The 15,256-nt window shown below is 46.2% G+C and overlaps 1 protein-coding gene across 3 annotated transcripts in view; it reads right to left on the reverse strand.

Moving 5' to 3' along the window:
* Positions 1–7,580, reverse strand: part of LOC143657250 (antibacterial peptide PMAP-37-like) — a 36,828-nt gene extending 29,248 nt beyond the window's left edge. The window contains exons 1-4 of one of the 3 annotated variants that reach the window (XM_077129440.1): positions 6,972–7,568; positions 6,201–6,308; positions 5,982–6,053; positions 4,783–5,407 (exon numbers count right to left, since the gene is read on the reverse strand). In XM_077129440.1, the coding sequence (XP_076985555.1) occupies positions 5,294–5,407; positions 5,982–6,053; positions 6,201–6,308; positions 6,972–7,163 (486 nt within the window). In that variant the 5' untranslated portion in view covers positions 7,164–7,568 and the 3' untranslated portion in view covers positions 4,783–5,293. Of the gene's footprint in view, positions 1–4,782; positions 5,408–5,981; positions 6,054–6,200; positions 6,309–6,971 lie in introns of those variants that run through there. The other 2 variants (XR_013162780.1, XM_077129441.1) reach the window with 2 other exon arrangements.
* Between the last annotated feature and the right edge of the window lie 7,676 nt (positions 7,581–15,256).

The following is a 15,256-nucleotide window of genomic DNA, read 5'->3' on the forward strand; positions in this document are numbered from 1 at the left end:
TGATGTCATATGCCTTCCCAGCTGACAGAGGTGTTCTGGACCCATCGACCTTTCTTGAATCAAGGTATCCTTCCCTGAATGACTTAGTTTTCACAGCCTTAGAACTATAAACTTGCAACTTAATAAATTCCCCTTTTAGAAAGCCATTCTGTTTCTGGTATATTGCATTCCAGCAGCTTTTACAAACTAAAACAGATGTACACACTGACTAGTCCCTCAATTCTTTCCTGCAACTAAATCAAGAACCCTGAAGACACAAGCTCCTAATTGAAGTCTCAAACTCTCCAAGAACACCTGAGACTCTTAGCTAAAATTCAAACAGCAGTCACTCTTACCAGCCAGTCACATTAGAGGGCACTAACAAGACTTGCAGATCTCCCTTCCAGGGGCTAGTTAAGCTCTCTGACTGAGGGTTGAGATGGAAAAGTTGCAGGCATGCAATCTTTTCTGGCATGTAAAATTGAAGTCATGTATGCATATTAATGGCCTGGCATATGGCACGTGGTATCTAGCCAAAACCCATATGAAATATCAAAGAGGGCTGTGGGCAGAGCTAGGGTGTAAGAGGAGTAAATGAATTGCTATGGTAACAGGATGGGCAGCACTGTGAGGAGATTAGAAACAGCTGTGATCAGTACAGGTCCATATCATCCTTGTGAATGATCCCTCTCTGGGCAGTGGTGTGCTGGTAAATGTCTAAAAATAGGGGGGAGGGAGGTGTGCTGAGCAGAGCATGCCCTCCCTGCTACATAAGACATGACTCCCAGGGATGTAAATATCCCTGGCAATGTGGAACATGACTCCCGGGGATGAACCGGACCCTGGCATCATGAGATTGAGAAACACTTCTTGACCAAAATGGGGAAGAGAAATGAAACAAAGTTTCGGTGGCTGAGGGATTTCAAATAGTCAATAGGTCATTCTAGAGGTTATTCTTATGAAGTATGTAGATATTTCTTTTCCATTTTTGATGTATTGAAGTAGTTAGAGGGGAATACCTGAAACTGTTGAACTGTAATTCAATAGCCTTGATTCTTGAAGATGATTGTATAACTATATAGCTTTTAAGGTATGACCATGTGATTGTGAAAAACTTGTGGCTGACACTTCCTTTATCCAGTGTGTGGACAGATGAGTAAGAAAATAAAGACAATAAATAAATAAATAATAGGAGTATGGGGGTATGAAATATTTGGGGTGTTCTTTTTCACTTTTATTTTTATCTTTATTCTTATTTTTATTTTTTTAATAATGAAAATGTTCAAAAATCTATTGTGATGAATTCATAGCTATATGATGATATTGTGAACCATTGATTATATACTTTGGATGATTATATGGTATATGAATATATAATTTATCAACAAAATTGTATTTAAAAGTGGGGGTGCTTAATAAATCCCAGAATTTTTTGAACAATGAATAAAAGAGTATTTGCAAAGTCCCCCCCGGGGAGTGGCAAGAAAGGAAGAAGATTCAACTGTCCCATGTGGAGAATTCCTGATATTCTCACAAGCAGTGGGGACAACCAAAGCAATAAGCTGAGCACTCAATCTTGGCGTTTGTTCATATGAAACTCATCCCCACAAAGGATAGGCTAAGCCTACTTAAAATTAGGCCTACAACTGGAGGGAACTGCTTTAAAATGTAGAGCTGTGCTTCACAGTGATGTTTCTTGAAGATGATTATATAATGATATAACTTTCACAATGTGACTGTGTGATTGTGAAAACCTTGTGTCTGATGCTCCTTTTATCTACCTTACCGACAGATGAGTAAAACATATGAATTAAAAATAAATAAATAATAGGGGGAACAAATGTTAAATTTAGTAGATTGAAATGCTAGTGATCAATGAAAGGGAGGGGTAAGAGGTGTGGTATGTATGAATTTTTTTTTCTTTTTATTTCTTTTTCTAAATTGATGCAAATGTTCTAAGAAATGATCATGATGATGAGTATACAACTATGTGATGATATTGTGAGTTATTGATTACATAACAAGAATGGAATAATCATTTGGTAAGAATATTTGTGTTTGTATGTGGTTATGCTTCATAAATAAGTTATTTTAATAAATTAGGCCTATGAGTCACCCCCAGAGAACTTCTTTTGTTGCTCAGATGTGGCCTCTCCCTCAGCCAACACAACAAGCAAACTCACTGTCCTCCCCATCCCTATGTGGGACATGACTCCCAGGGGTGTAAACCTTCCTGGCAACGTGGGACAGAAATCCTAGAATGAGCTGGAGCTCAGCATCAAAGGATTGAGAAAACATTCTCTACCAAAAGAGGTAAGAGAGAAATTAGACAAAATAAAGTGTCAATGGCTGAGAGATTTCAAACAGAGTCAAGAGGTTATCCTGGAGGTTATTCTTACACATTATATAGATATCACCTTTTTGGTTAAGGTATATTGGAGAGGCTGGACGGAAGTGCATGAAAATGTAGATCTGTGTTCCTGGAGCCATGTTTCTTGAAGATGATTGTATAATGATATAGCTGTCATAATGTGACTGTGTGATTGTGAAAACCTTGTGTCTGATGCTCCTTTCATCTACCTTGTCAACAGAGGAGTAGAACATATGGAATAAAAATAAATAATAGGGGGAACAAAGGTTAAAATAAATTTAGTTTGAAATGCTAGTGATCAATGAAAGCGAGGGGTAAAGGGTATGGTATGTATAATCTTTTTTTTCTGTTTTCATTTTATTTCTTTTTCTGAATTGATGCAAATGTTCTAAGAAATGATGAGTATGCAACTAAGCATATGTTAAGAATGTGTTTCCTTCTTGTAATTTTTAAAATTAATTTTAATTAATTAAAAAACTGGGGCATTTAGGTTTCATTCACTTTTTTAAAATAACACTATTTTTAAAAAATTTATTTATTTATTTATTTAAAAAAATTTAACAACAAACGAACAAAAACATTAACATATGATCATTCCATTCTACATATATAATCAGTAATTCACAATATCATCACATAGTTGCATATTCATCATCAAGATCGTTTCTTAGAACATTTGCATCAATTCAGAAAAAGAAATAAAAAGACAACAGAAAAAGAAATAAAACGAAAACAGAGAAAAAAGAAAGATTATACGTACCATACCCCTTACCCCTCCCTCTCATTGATCACTAGCATTTCAATCTACTAAATTTATTTTAACATTTGTTCCCCCTATTATTTATTTTTATTCCATATGTTCTACTCGACTGTTGACAAGGTAGATGAAAGGAGCATCAGACACAAGGTTTTCACAATCACACAGTCACATTCTGAAAGCTATATCATTATTCAATCATCCTCAAGAAACATGGCTACTGGAACACAGCTCTACATTTTCAGGCAGTTCCCTCCAGCCTCTCCATTGCATCTTGAATAACAAGATGATATCTTACTTAATGAGTAAGAATAACCTCCAGGATAACCTCTCGACTCTGTTTGGAATCTCTCAGCCATTGACACTTTGTCTCATAAAATAACACTATTTTTTAGGGCAGTTTTAGGTTTACAGAAGAATTGTACAGAAAGAACACAGTTCTCATATAACCTCTCTTCCCCCAACCCCTGCATGCAATTTCCTCTATTATTAGATAGTACTGCATTGGTGTGGTACATTGTTGATGAACAAATATTGATATGTTGTTATTACCTGAAGTCCATGGTTTACACTAGGTTTTGCTCTTTCTGTTGTAAAGTTCTATAGGTTTTTGACAAATGCATAATGTCATATATGCATGACATTATCGCTTATGGGTGTTTTTATTATTTCTATTGTTTTGCCTTTTCCAGAGTGTCAAGTAGTTGGAATCTTACAGCATATAGTCTTTCCGAACTGTCTTCTTTCACTTAGCAATATGTACCTAAGATTCCTCCATGTCTTTTCATGGTTTAAGAGGTCATTTCTTTTTATTTCTGAACGATATTCCCTTATATGGATGTACTGCAGCTGGTTTATCCATTCACCTACTGAGGACATCTTGGTTGCTTGCAATTTTTGATGATTAGAAATACAGCTGCAGAGGGTGCAAGGGTAGTTCAGTGGTAGAATTCTCATCTGCCATGTAGGAGACCCAGGTTCGATTCCTGGTCCATGCACTTCCCAAAAAACAAACGAACAAGCAAAACAAACAAATTCAACAAAATGGTGCTGCAATAACGGGATACTCTCACGGAAAAATAATGAAATGTAACCATGCCATATAAAAGAAAATACAGCATAAATAAATAGACAAATACATGAGTGAATGAAAAGAAAGCATGAGCAGGAATGCAGAGAAGTGAGACAGGGCAGGGTGTGTTAATGACAGAGCAGGACATCAGTCTGGGCAACAGTGGCTCAACCCCACTGAGGACTTCTGGCAGAAACTAACACACCACAGAGATGGTCACACCAGGGGGCGAGAAAAGGAAGACATTTCCCCACCAACTCCCATGCATGGTCAGTTGAGGCTTCTCCCCAGAATGTTCACAGAGCCACAGGGGTTTTCTGTCAACTACAGAAGGGTGAGTGGGCAGTACGTGCACAGAGTCTGGGACAAGCCAGTGCAACAGCAATGTGACCTGAGTGTCAGCAATTGTCTCCCTGCCAGATTCCCCCACCCCATGGAGCAAGATTCTTGTTTTTAATGGTACAAGTTTTTTGTACCATTTGACCCCAAAGCACAGGCCCCCAAGATAATCTGCTACCCCACTGAAGAAATTGTGGTGGGTCCCAATGCCAGAGGAAAAGCCGGGAGTGGTGGGTTTTCCAAAGTGAAGATTTTCGAGGGGGATCAAAAACTTCTGGGAATTCCACTGGCCGGCTGACTACAGAAGCCAACCAGCTGTGAGGCCGCTCTGTGTCTCTGTGAGTGTTTAACAAAATGCCTGGCCCCTCCCTCAACTGTCACCTCCATGTAAGCAGGAACAGTCTGGTGACATCTCAGGACTACACACAGAAGGTCTCCTTAAGTCCCTGCTGGATATTGAATTGAGGAGGACAGAAGTGTCTGCAGAGCATGGGAGGGACCCTGAGCATGGAGATGCTGTCCTGGACCTCTCAGCCCTGCAGCCTCCCCCAGGTCCTCCTTGGATGGGACAGCTTTCTCCATCCTTCTATATCACACATGGACATGGCATGGGGGTCCCCCAGAATTAAGGACTTGGCTGTGGTGAGTGAAAGGACGCAACACAAATGAGACCAAAGCCTGGAGGAAGCTGCTTTTACAAGAATTTATTTTGCAGAGCCTAGAGACCTGAGCCAAAGGCAAGATGGACTCTTGAGTTTCTGTCCTAGGTCCAAGATTATGAAAAAAATTCCCTGATTCTCCCACCGATTCTTTCAATCTTTTCACCAATCTTCCGCCCACCTTGCTTGATAAGGTTAGGCAGCCAGCCAATTCTCTTGACACGTTGGGGCTGTGCACCAGGAGGAAACAGGCTTCTTGTGGGGGCTGACCTCAGGGTCAAGCCAACATCCCTCCTCACCTAGGAAACCCCCTTCCTGGGCCATCCCATGAGCCTTGGGACCCCAGTTTACCCTGTGGCTGTGATTTTTGGAGTATATGATTGAATCCCTGCACCCAATAAGCAGGTAAGAAAGCCATGGCCCAGAGATGGCAAAGAGTTTCCCAGGGTCACATAGCAAAGCTGGGAAGGTAACACGAGGCAGTGGTTCTCAACCTTTAGCTGGAGTCACAATACCCTGGAAGGCTTGTTAAAGTATAAATTTCTAGGTCCTATCCCCAAAATCCGATTCAGTAAGTCTGAGTGGGGCCTGAGAATTTGCAATTCTAACAAGTTTCCAAGTGAGGCTCATACTTTGTGAACCACCTCTCTGAAGGATTACAGCACTAGGTACTTCTGGTTCAAGTTGATTACGAGACTAGGGTAGGAGAGGCTTTCTCTGCTCTGGGGTGGACAGTGGTTAATTGGTCCATAAGGTGTCCCTCCATTGCTCCCCAGCCCCTGCAGCCCAGAAAAGGTCACTCACCCCATTACAGCTGATGTCAAAAGAGCCTGTGGCTTGGTCCAGGATGACAGTTCCCACACATTGCTTCACCAGCTGGGAAGGGGAGGCTTGAGGTCAATGGAAATTCCCAAGTCATAATCTTCCAGCTCTACCTCAGTGTCTGGAAATGTTCCCCGCCCCGGGGTCCTTTGTTCAGTCCCTCTGGAGGCACCCGCCTGCACCTCCAGCCCCCAGCCTCACCCCATTCTCCTTGAAGTCACACTGTTCCGGAGGCTGCTCTGTATTCTTGGGGCACACCGTCTCCTTCAGCACAAAGCTCACAGGCTTTGGGATGTATGGGTCCTCATCCTGGGCAGGGACAAGAAGTGGGGAGACAGAGCTCAGGCCCATTCCTGCCCTCTCTGATCCCTGACTCCCTGACCCCCCACCAAGAGAGCAGCCTTTCAACAACACCCACAGAGTGCTAGGCGGAGGGCTTGGTGCACAGGGACAGAGGAGAGGGGCACAGAGCCTTTTCCTGCCCTCATCAAGTCTACGGTGAATGGAAGCAGACCTCAAACAAGCTCTAAAGAGAAGCACCTTCTTCTGGCAGGAAGGAAAACAGGGGCCTTCCAGGTGGAAGCCTCAAGTCTGGGCAGAGGCCTTCCCTGTGAGGGAGATAACGGGACAGAGAGGAGACTTATGGGGAAAGTCACTCCCCAGAGCCAGTCTCCTCACCTATGCCTCTGGAGCTCCCAGAAACCCCTGGAATTCCAGAAATCACCCAGCAGCCTGCTGGGGGAGCAGGGGGGTGCACCTCTGTGCACAGTAAAGATTCTAAGGCAGAAGTGCTCATGCTGAGAGGGACACAGTTCCGGGCAGGTTTCCTGAAGGATATGAGGCTACTATATTTGAAGGAGGAAGTGGCTTCCTGGCAGGAGGTACAACATGAACAAAGGCCAGGAGGTTGGGCCTGGGAGTGACAGTGAGGCCAAGCCTGGGAGGAACAGACCCCACCCCCACCCCACTCACCACCTCGGGCTGCAAGTCCTGCCGCAGGAGGCGGTAGAGACTTTCCTCAGAGGACTGCTTGTTGAAGCCGTCCACAGCCTGGAGCACTGCTTCCTGGTAGCTGAGGGTCTGGCCGGTGGCCAGAGGCATCACCAGGCTCAGCAGCAGCAGTGACCACCGCCCCAGGGAGGTGCTGCTTTTCTGGGTCTCCATGGTCCTCAAGTCTGTTTTCCCCACAGCCTAAGGAAGCCCCTTTATGCCCAGGATGAGCCTGATGCAAAGACCCAACCAAGGGCCTTCCTGACCCGCCCCAACAACGGCCACCTGCTAGGGTGTGGGCTGGGGGTTTCCTCAGCCCCTGCTGTTGCCTCAGAGGGCTTGCAGAGAAGTGGGGAGATGGTTTCTCCACCTCCCGGACAAGTCTTGGCCTCTCCTGGGCCCCACCGGAGAATATCATAGCCTAAGTTGCTCAAGGAAGTTGAGCCCCGCAGGACAGGAAGGGGGTCAGTTATCCATCTCATATCCTTCTCCCACTGTGGCCTCAAGAATCAGGTTAAGAGTGTGTTCACCACTGAGTCCCCAGTGCTAGGTGCAGCTTAGCACACAGGAGGCCCTCAATGAATTTTAACGAATGAATAACAGTATAACCATCCCCCACCTAGAGAACTGTCCACTCAGTCAGCTGCATGGGAGAAGTTGCCGCTTCGGTTCCAGGTCACACTACCCTGTTCTCTGGTCCCAGCCCTCAGCTCAGGGGCTTGGCTCCATCTGTCTCCCTCTGGACGGGCCTGAATCCTTCTCCACTGCCTTTCTCCATCTGGAAATGTCCCCAGCCTCCTCTGGACAGGGCCTGCCACCCTGCCACCCTGGCTCCTCCCCAGCTGACCCTGAGGAAGGGTTGTCTACACGTGACCCTCTTCCTCACTCTCACATTTAAGGTGCCCGCAGCTTGGCCAGCCGCCACGGGATCCAGCGGCCACCCTCAAGCCTTGTCTTCATCAACTTTACCGAGGCTCTGGGGGGCCCTCTCTCCTTTTTTTTTTTTTTTTTTTTTTTTTTTAAGAGAGAGGGAGGAAGGGAAGGAAAGACAGAGAAGGAAGGAAGGATGGAAGGAAGGAAGGGAGGAAGAAAGGGAAACATCTTAAACATTTTCTTGTTTTTTTATTATATTTTGTTTGTTTGTTTGTTTTTTACATGGGCTGGGGCCGGGAATCGAACCGGGGTCCTCCGGCATGGCAGGCAAGCACTCTTGCCCGCTGAGCCACCGCGGCCCGCCCTCCCTCTCTCCTTTTGACACTCTCTCCTCCTGTCTGCCCTGATGCTGCCCTCCTGGTTTCCCTCCTGCCTCTCTGGTGGCTCCTGCTCAGTCTCCTTCAAGACCCCTCCTCACAGTGTCCAGGGCTGCTCAGCTGCATCCAGGATCATGAGCGTGCCCAGTCCTCGCTTCAACCTGGGTTCATCCCGTCTCAGTCCCCACTTATGACAGACAGACACCATGTAGTCTATATCTCTGAGCTGTCCTGTCTGCTCTTCTGCTGGGGCCTCCTCCATGAGCCATGAGCTGGAAGACTGGGAAGCACCTCGCCTTCTTCTTCTGCCTCCTGGAGACACTCCCTCTGGCCTCTCCAACTGCCTTTGCCTCTGAACTATGGCCACAATCTCCAGTCTCCACCAACTGTATGCTCCAGGCTCTCTGCAGACCACATTCTGAACTCTGTACCCTTGTCCAGGGGCTCCTTCAAACTGCTGGTTTGTCCATTTCATCCCCGTGCCTTTTGGAGCCCACACACGCCTTGGCCTGGCATCAGAGCCTATAATCTAATTGCTCCTTATGGCCCTCACTCCCACTCCTGCACATCCCAGATGCCAGGTTGCCAGATACACCCTACCACTCTGGTGCCTCTGAGTCTCATGCTCTTTCTCCCGCCTCTGCACCCGTCTCGTCTGCTTGGTATGCCCCTTCCACCTTATGAAGCCTTCCCTGACCTCCAACCAGACATAGCAACCTTCTCCTCTTTGCTCCAGGAAGATCTGAATACAAATAACTCCTTATCCAGTGCTCCAGTTGAGACACCAAGCTAGGGTGGCTGGTACTGGATGGTGGAGAGGCAATGGACCAAAGTGATAGAGGGGTCTAGAGACCACAAGGTAAATTCTGGTTCCAGCTCCCCTATGGATTGGCCATTTAGCTGCAAGTCCTGGGATAACTCTCAGTTGGCCCATGGGACGCTTGGCAGTTTGGACAAGTGCTGCAGGTTGCACATTCTGTCTTGGGAAAGAGAAGGAGAAGTGGGCTTCTGTGCAACCTGGTTTCACAGTCCAGGTGTTGCCCCAGTGGCCTCTTGGTCAAGCAGGGCTTGCACATCAGAACCTTTACAGCAGTTGAGGTTGGGGAGGAATTCATCCCGGGACATCAAACCCCTAGGGCTCTTTGGACTCCTTCACCTTCCTTGCTGGCATTGGGGTCTTCAAGAAGCCACATGGGGAGAAGCCAGTATCCATGTTAGTCCTCAGACTGACCTGTCTTACATTCCCCTAAGTCAGATCCAACACACTCAGAACCCCTTCCCAAGTGGCTGAAGGAGTCATTCTGGCCAATGCTGGATAGTCCTGCCTGCTTGGAATCAGTGTACAAGTGATGGTGCAAGGTGGCTTGCACTGGTTCTCTGATGCAAGTCAGAAGTTTGGATTCAGCGGGCCTTGCCTTTCCTTTCCAGGTCACAGCAGAGGGCCCACACTCCCAGTTTCCAGCCATGAGCCCTGTCCAGGGCTGAGTCCATGCAGGTGGGTATCCACCACTGAGATAGGGAGGCTGACTTGGACTCTGAGAACCCATGGCTGCCCTTCTCTCAAGGAAGGGGAGGTAGATGCCTCTTTAGAATGTCTTGCCCCATTAATAGGGTGAGCAGAAGATTCTAGGTAAGCCCAGAATTAGGTGGAGCTAAAAAAGAAGCTTTTAAGTATAGGGTCTTATGAGAATGGGGACAAATGTCCCTTTCCCACAAGGACCCTTGCTAAAGGCCTGGACAGGTCAAATCCTTCAGGCAAGGTCTCTATCTGAGTCTCTCTCTCTCTGAATCTCCAAGCCCCACTTTGCTAAGCAGATCAGTTCACGGCTGCTTCTAATCCTTACAGACTTGGTGGGCACAAGCTCTTCACCATGTGGTCAGCGTGCAGTGCTACCATGAGGCTGCTGAGGGTTCAGGAAGGCCTTCCCTGAATTAGCAGATAATGGAACCCCTCCCCACCCAGAACCCCTCCCTCGCAAGGAAACAAAGCCCACCTTGGCCCCATCCCTCTGTTCCCTCTCCGGCTCTCCACCTATACCCTGGAGTCTGAAGAGCCAGCAGTTGCTCTGACTGATGCACCCACCCTCCTTAGGCCTACTTACCCCTGGGACAATCTTTGTCAGGATGGCCAGTTTGTCCGAAAAGAAGACCATGCAGATAGTTCACCCTCTCAGGTGCACTGAGGAAGGAGTCCTGGGATGGGAATCCTAGGAACCATATCTGTCCTGAGCCCCTGTCTCTGTGGGCAAGTCCCTGGTAAGCACACTGGAAGGCCCAGGGCTTGGCAGTCAAAAAGCTCGGGCTGCCTGGGTTCTGGGCTGGGTGCTGTCAGGCTGGCTGTGTAATCATGGGCACCAGTGTATCCACATTGTGACTCAGTCTCCTTACCTGTAAAGCAGGGATGATCATAAAGGATGATATAAAGCAGGGATAAAATAATAATCATTCTTTATAGAAATTATTGTACGGGTCAAATGCAATGCTGTGTGTGCTCAGTCCACATGAATTGTTGATGTTGTGGTTAATGTGACCTCTTGTGTTAATACTCACAAAGTAACGTGGAGCCCTGGAGGTAGTGAAAACGGAGTGACTCAGGCCATGAGCTGTCATCCCTCAGGGCCAGAATGCTTTAAAATGAGGATTTGACACCACTGCAGGACTCTCCCACATTGGGGAAGTGGACAAGCAGGCTGCACGCCCATTTGTATCTCTCCAGGGAGAAGAAGGAAGAAGGCTGGTTCAAGACAGTGCAACTTCCTCATTAATTAATTTCTTGTTCTTGGGCACATTGCTTAACCTCTCTGTGCCTTGCTCTGCTATAAAATGGGTCCAGTAAGTTCTCCCTGAAGTGATGTGTTGCATGCAATAACCGATGTGCGGGCAGTGCAATGGTGGCTCTGTAGTAGAATTCTCACCTGCCATGCCAGACACCCGGGTTCTATTCCAGGAGCCTGCCCATGCCAAAAAATAACTAAATAAATAACCGACATGCACATAAACTACCTGAGCACAGCCCATCCCCCTCCATCACACCCCAGGTGGGCTTTGAACTCATCAAAGCAGCTAAGTAAGGTGCAAACTGCATCAAAGCCCGTGGGACAGGAGCCTGGTCCTGTGGCCCAAGTGACTCAATTCTTATTTCTGGCAAATTGCCTCCCTTCCCTGAGTCTCTTCTTGTGCAAAAATCGGGGGCGATAACCCCAACCCTGGCAGACTGCAGTGTACGGGAGTCAGATGTGTATTCAGGGAGAAAAGTTCCCTTCTGTGCCCAGGCATCCTGGGTCACGGAGCTGGGTGTGCTGACGTTCTGTGGCCAACAGAGGGTGCCAGCCACAGCTCCTGCCCACGCCCTGGACAATCCCTGCCTTCTACCTTCCTTTTACTGGCAGGATTGTTCTGCCAGGAGACCTATGATGGGAGGCCTAAGCCGCTTGGCTTTGAGCAAGTCACTTTGCATTCTTGGACCTTGATGTCCTTCCTGTAGGATGGGAATGACATGCGCTGAAGTGTTTGCCTGGGGACAGTTGTGGCAGTGGGAAAGAAAGTGCATATCCACTGTCAAGTCCCCCACCCCCAAGGTGATTTTTTTTTTTTTTTACGTGGGCAGGCAGTGGGAATCAAACCCAGGTCTCTGGCATGGCAGGCGAGAACTCTGCCTGCTGAGCCACCATGGCCCATCGCACTCCCTGCTCCCCGCCCAGGGCGATTTTATGAATGAGGCCAGGGTCAGGTCTCCTTGCTTGGCAAGAGGCCTTGCCCAGCTGTGCCTGACACAGAAGCACACATGCACACTCACGTGGAAGCTGTGTCCCCCTCCTTGCCCACAACCCTACCCAGGTCCCCATCACATTTCTACTTAAGAGTCTGTCCAAATGTCACCCCCAGTTGTCAGCCCTCTGTGATGCATTTCCCAACACCTGGCTGGCTAGGAGACAGCTCCCCACCCCACCTTTAACCTCATGGGGGCCTGAGCTGCCCCTTCAGACTGGAACTCCCTGAGCTATCCCCTCAGCCCTGATGACAGGGCTGTGCCTCCTCACTAGGCCAGGTGCTCCCCAAATGTGACATTCTTGTCTATCTCCCAGACGAAGGGTCCCCAAGGTAATACCTTGTGTTCCCTTCAGCCCATAGCCTTCCTATAATGGACAGGATCCATTTCCTCTTTGTTTCCTCTCCGGACTCGGCACTCAGAGGGGTCCAGACCAGCAGCAAATAGGTCCAGAGCTAGGTTTAGGGAACATTTGTTAAAAGAAAAACTACATGGCATAGAATGGTGATGAGTAATTTCTGGAAAATAACCTTAGGGTGATTTCCAAGAGGGGCCTAGGCCATGGAATCTGGGAGGTGGAGACCCTGTCCAGCCATAAAGGGGATACCTGGGTCTTGCCCAAATGTGGGTTCCTGGAATTGTTGGTTGACTGGGCCCCTCAGTCTTCCCCAAGGGCTCAGACTGCAATTATTTGCTGCTGGGAAAGGCCAGAGCAGCTGTGGGCAAGCACACCCTTTCTAGTCCAGGAATACACACCCGGGGCTAGGGACCTGTTGCACAATTTAGGTTTCCCAACCCCGGGTTTGCTACCAATAAGGAAAGCCAGGCCTCAAGCTTCTTGCCCTATGCAGCCCCGCGTGCCCTCTGGGTGACCTTATCTTGGGCAGTCCCAGTCTCTCCCTTTATCAGTGATCCATGAACCCCATGCAGCTCCAACAGGTCTGTGCCTCCAAGCAGCCAGGGATCATGCACCAGGCTGCCTGCTGCTCACCTTTTTCTTGGTGACCTCAGACTCACACCATCGGATTTTGCCTCCCCCTGTGGCTCCTTTCTGACCTTGCTCAGTTCTGCTCTAATGCAATTATTACGTGCATTGTTCAATACAGTAGTCACGAGCCACATGTGGCTAATTAAAATTAAAGAAAAGTAAAAATCAGTTCCTCAAATTGAGTAGATTGAAATACTAGTGATCAATGAAAGGGAGTGGTAAGGGGTATAGAAAAAAAATAGGGGGAACAAAGGTTAAAATATATTGGGTAGATGGAAATACTAGTGGTCAATGAGAGGGAGGCGTAAGGGGTATGGTATGTATGAGTTTTTTCTTTTCCTTTATTTTTCTGGAGTGATGCAAATTTTCTAAAAAATCAGTGTGGACAACCAAAGCTATAGGCTGAGCCCCCAGTCTTGGGGTTTGTTCATATGAAACTTAACTGCACAAAGGATAGGTCAAGCCTACTTAAAATTTAGGCCTAAGAGTCACCCCCAAGAGAGCCTCTTTTGTTGCTCAGATGTGGCCTCTCTTTCCAGCCAACACAACAAGCAATCTTACCACCCTCCGCCTGTCTACGTGGGACATGACTCCCAGGAGTGTGGACCTTCCTGGCAACGTGGGACAGAAATCCTGGAATGAGCTGAGACTCAGCATCAAGCAATTGAGAAAAACCCCAGAATGAGCTGAGACTTAACATCAAGGAATTGAGAAAACTTTCTCGACCAAAGGGGGAAGAGTGAAATGAGACTAAGTGTCAATGGCTGAGAGATTCCAAACAGAATCAAGAGGTTATCCTGGAGGTTATTCTTACGCATTAAGTAGATATCATCTTGTTGTTCAAGATGTGATGGAGAGGCTGGAGGGAATTGTCTGAAAATGTGGTGCTGTGTTCTGGTGGCCATGTTTCTTGATGATGATTGAACAATGATATTGTTTTCACAATGAGACTCTGTGAATGTGAAAACCTTATGTCTGATGCTCCGTTTAGCTACTATATCAACAGAAGAGTAGAACATATGGAATAAAAATAAATAATAGGGGGAACAAATGTTAAAATAAATTCAGTTTGAAATAGTGGTAAATGAAAGCAAGGGGTAAGGGGTATGGTACATATAGTTTTTTTTCTCTATTATCATTCTATTTCTTTTTCTGTTGTCTTTTTGTTTCTTTTTCTAACTCGATGCAAATGTACTAAGAAATGATGAATATGCAACTATGTGATGATATAAAGAATTACTGATTATATATGTAGAATGGAATGATTTCTAAATGTTTTGTCTGTTAATTTTTTTTAATTAATAAAAAAAAGTTAAAAAAAAAAAAAAGATGTAATGGAGAGGCTGGAGGGAACTGCCTGAAACTGTAGAGCTGTGTTCCAGTAGCCATGTTTCTTGAGGATGATTGAATAATGATACAGCTTTCACAGTGTGACTGTGTGACTGTGAAAACCTTCTGTCTGATGCTCCTTTTATCTACCTTGTCAACAAATGAGTAGAACATATGGCATAAAAATAAATAATAGGGGGAACAAATGCTAAAATAAATTTAGTTTGAAATGCTAGTGATCAATGAAAGCGAGGGGTAAGGGGTATGGTAGGCATAATCTCTTTTCTTCTTTTGTGTTTTCGTTTCATTTCTCTTTCTATTGTCTTTTTATTTCTTTTTCTGAATTAATGCAAATGTTCTAAAAAATGATGAATATGCAACTAAGTGATGATATTGTGAATTACTGATTATATATGTTAATGTTTTATTTGGTTTGTCATTTTTTTAAATTGATAAATAAATTTTAAAAAATTTTCTCAAAAATGATCGTGGTTACTCTCACAGGCAGCGGGGACAGCCAAAGCAATAGGATGAGCCTCCAATCTTGAGGTTTGTTCATATGAAACTTAACCCCATAAAGGATAGGCTAAGCCTGCTTAAAATTAGGCCTAAGGGTCACCCCAAGAGAACCTTTTCTGTGGCTCAGATGTGGCCTCTCTCTCTTGGCTGACAGCAAGCAAACTCACTACCCTCACCCTCTCTATGTGGGACATGACTCCCAGGGGTGTGGACTTTCCTGGCAACACGGGACAGAAATCCTAAAATGAGCTGAGACCCAGAATCAAGGGACTGAAAAAATCTTCACAACCAAAAGGGGGAAGAGCGAAAGAGACAAAATAAAGTGTCAATGGCTGAGAGATTCCAAACAGAGTCGAGAAGTTCTCCTGGAGGTTATTCTTACACATTAAGGAAATATCACCTTGTTAGTCAA

Source organism: Tamandua tetradactyla, chromosome 15, assembly GCF_023851605.1.
Source record: "Tamandua tetradactyla isolate mTamTet1 chromosome 15, mTamTet1.pri, whole genome shotgun sequence".
In the NCBI taxonomy this organism is placed as follows: Eukaryota; Metazoa; Chordata; class Mammalia; order Pilosa; family Myrmecophagidae; genus Tamandua; species Tamandua tetradactyla.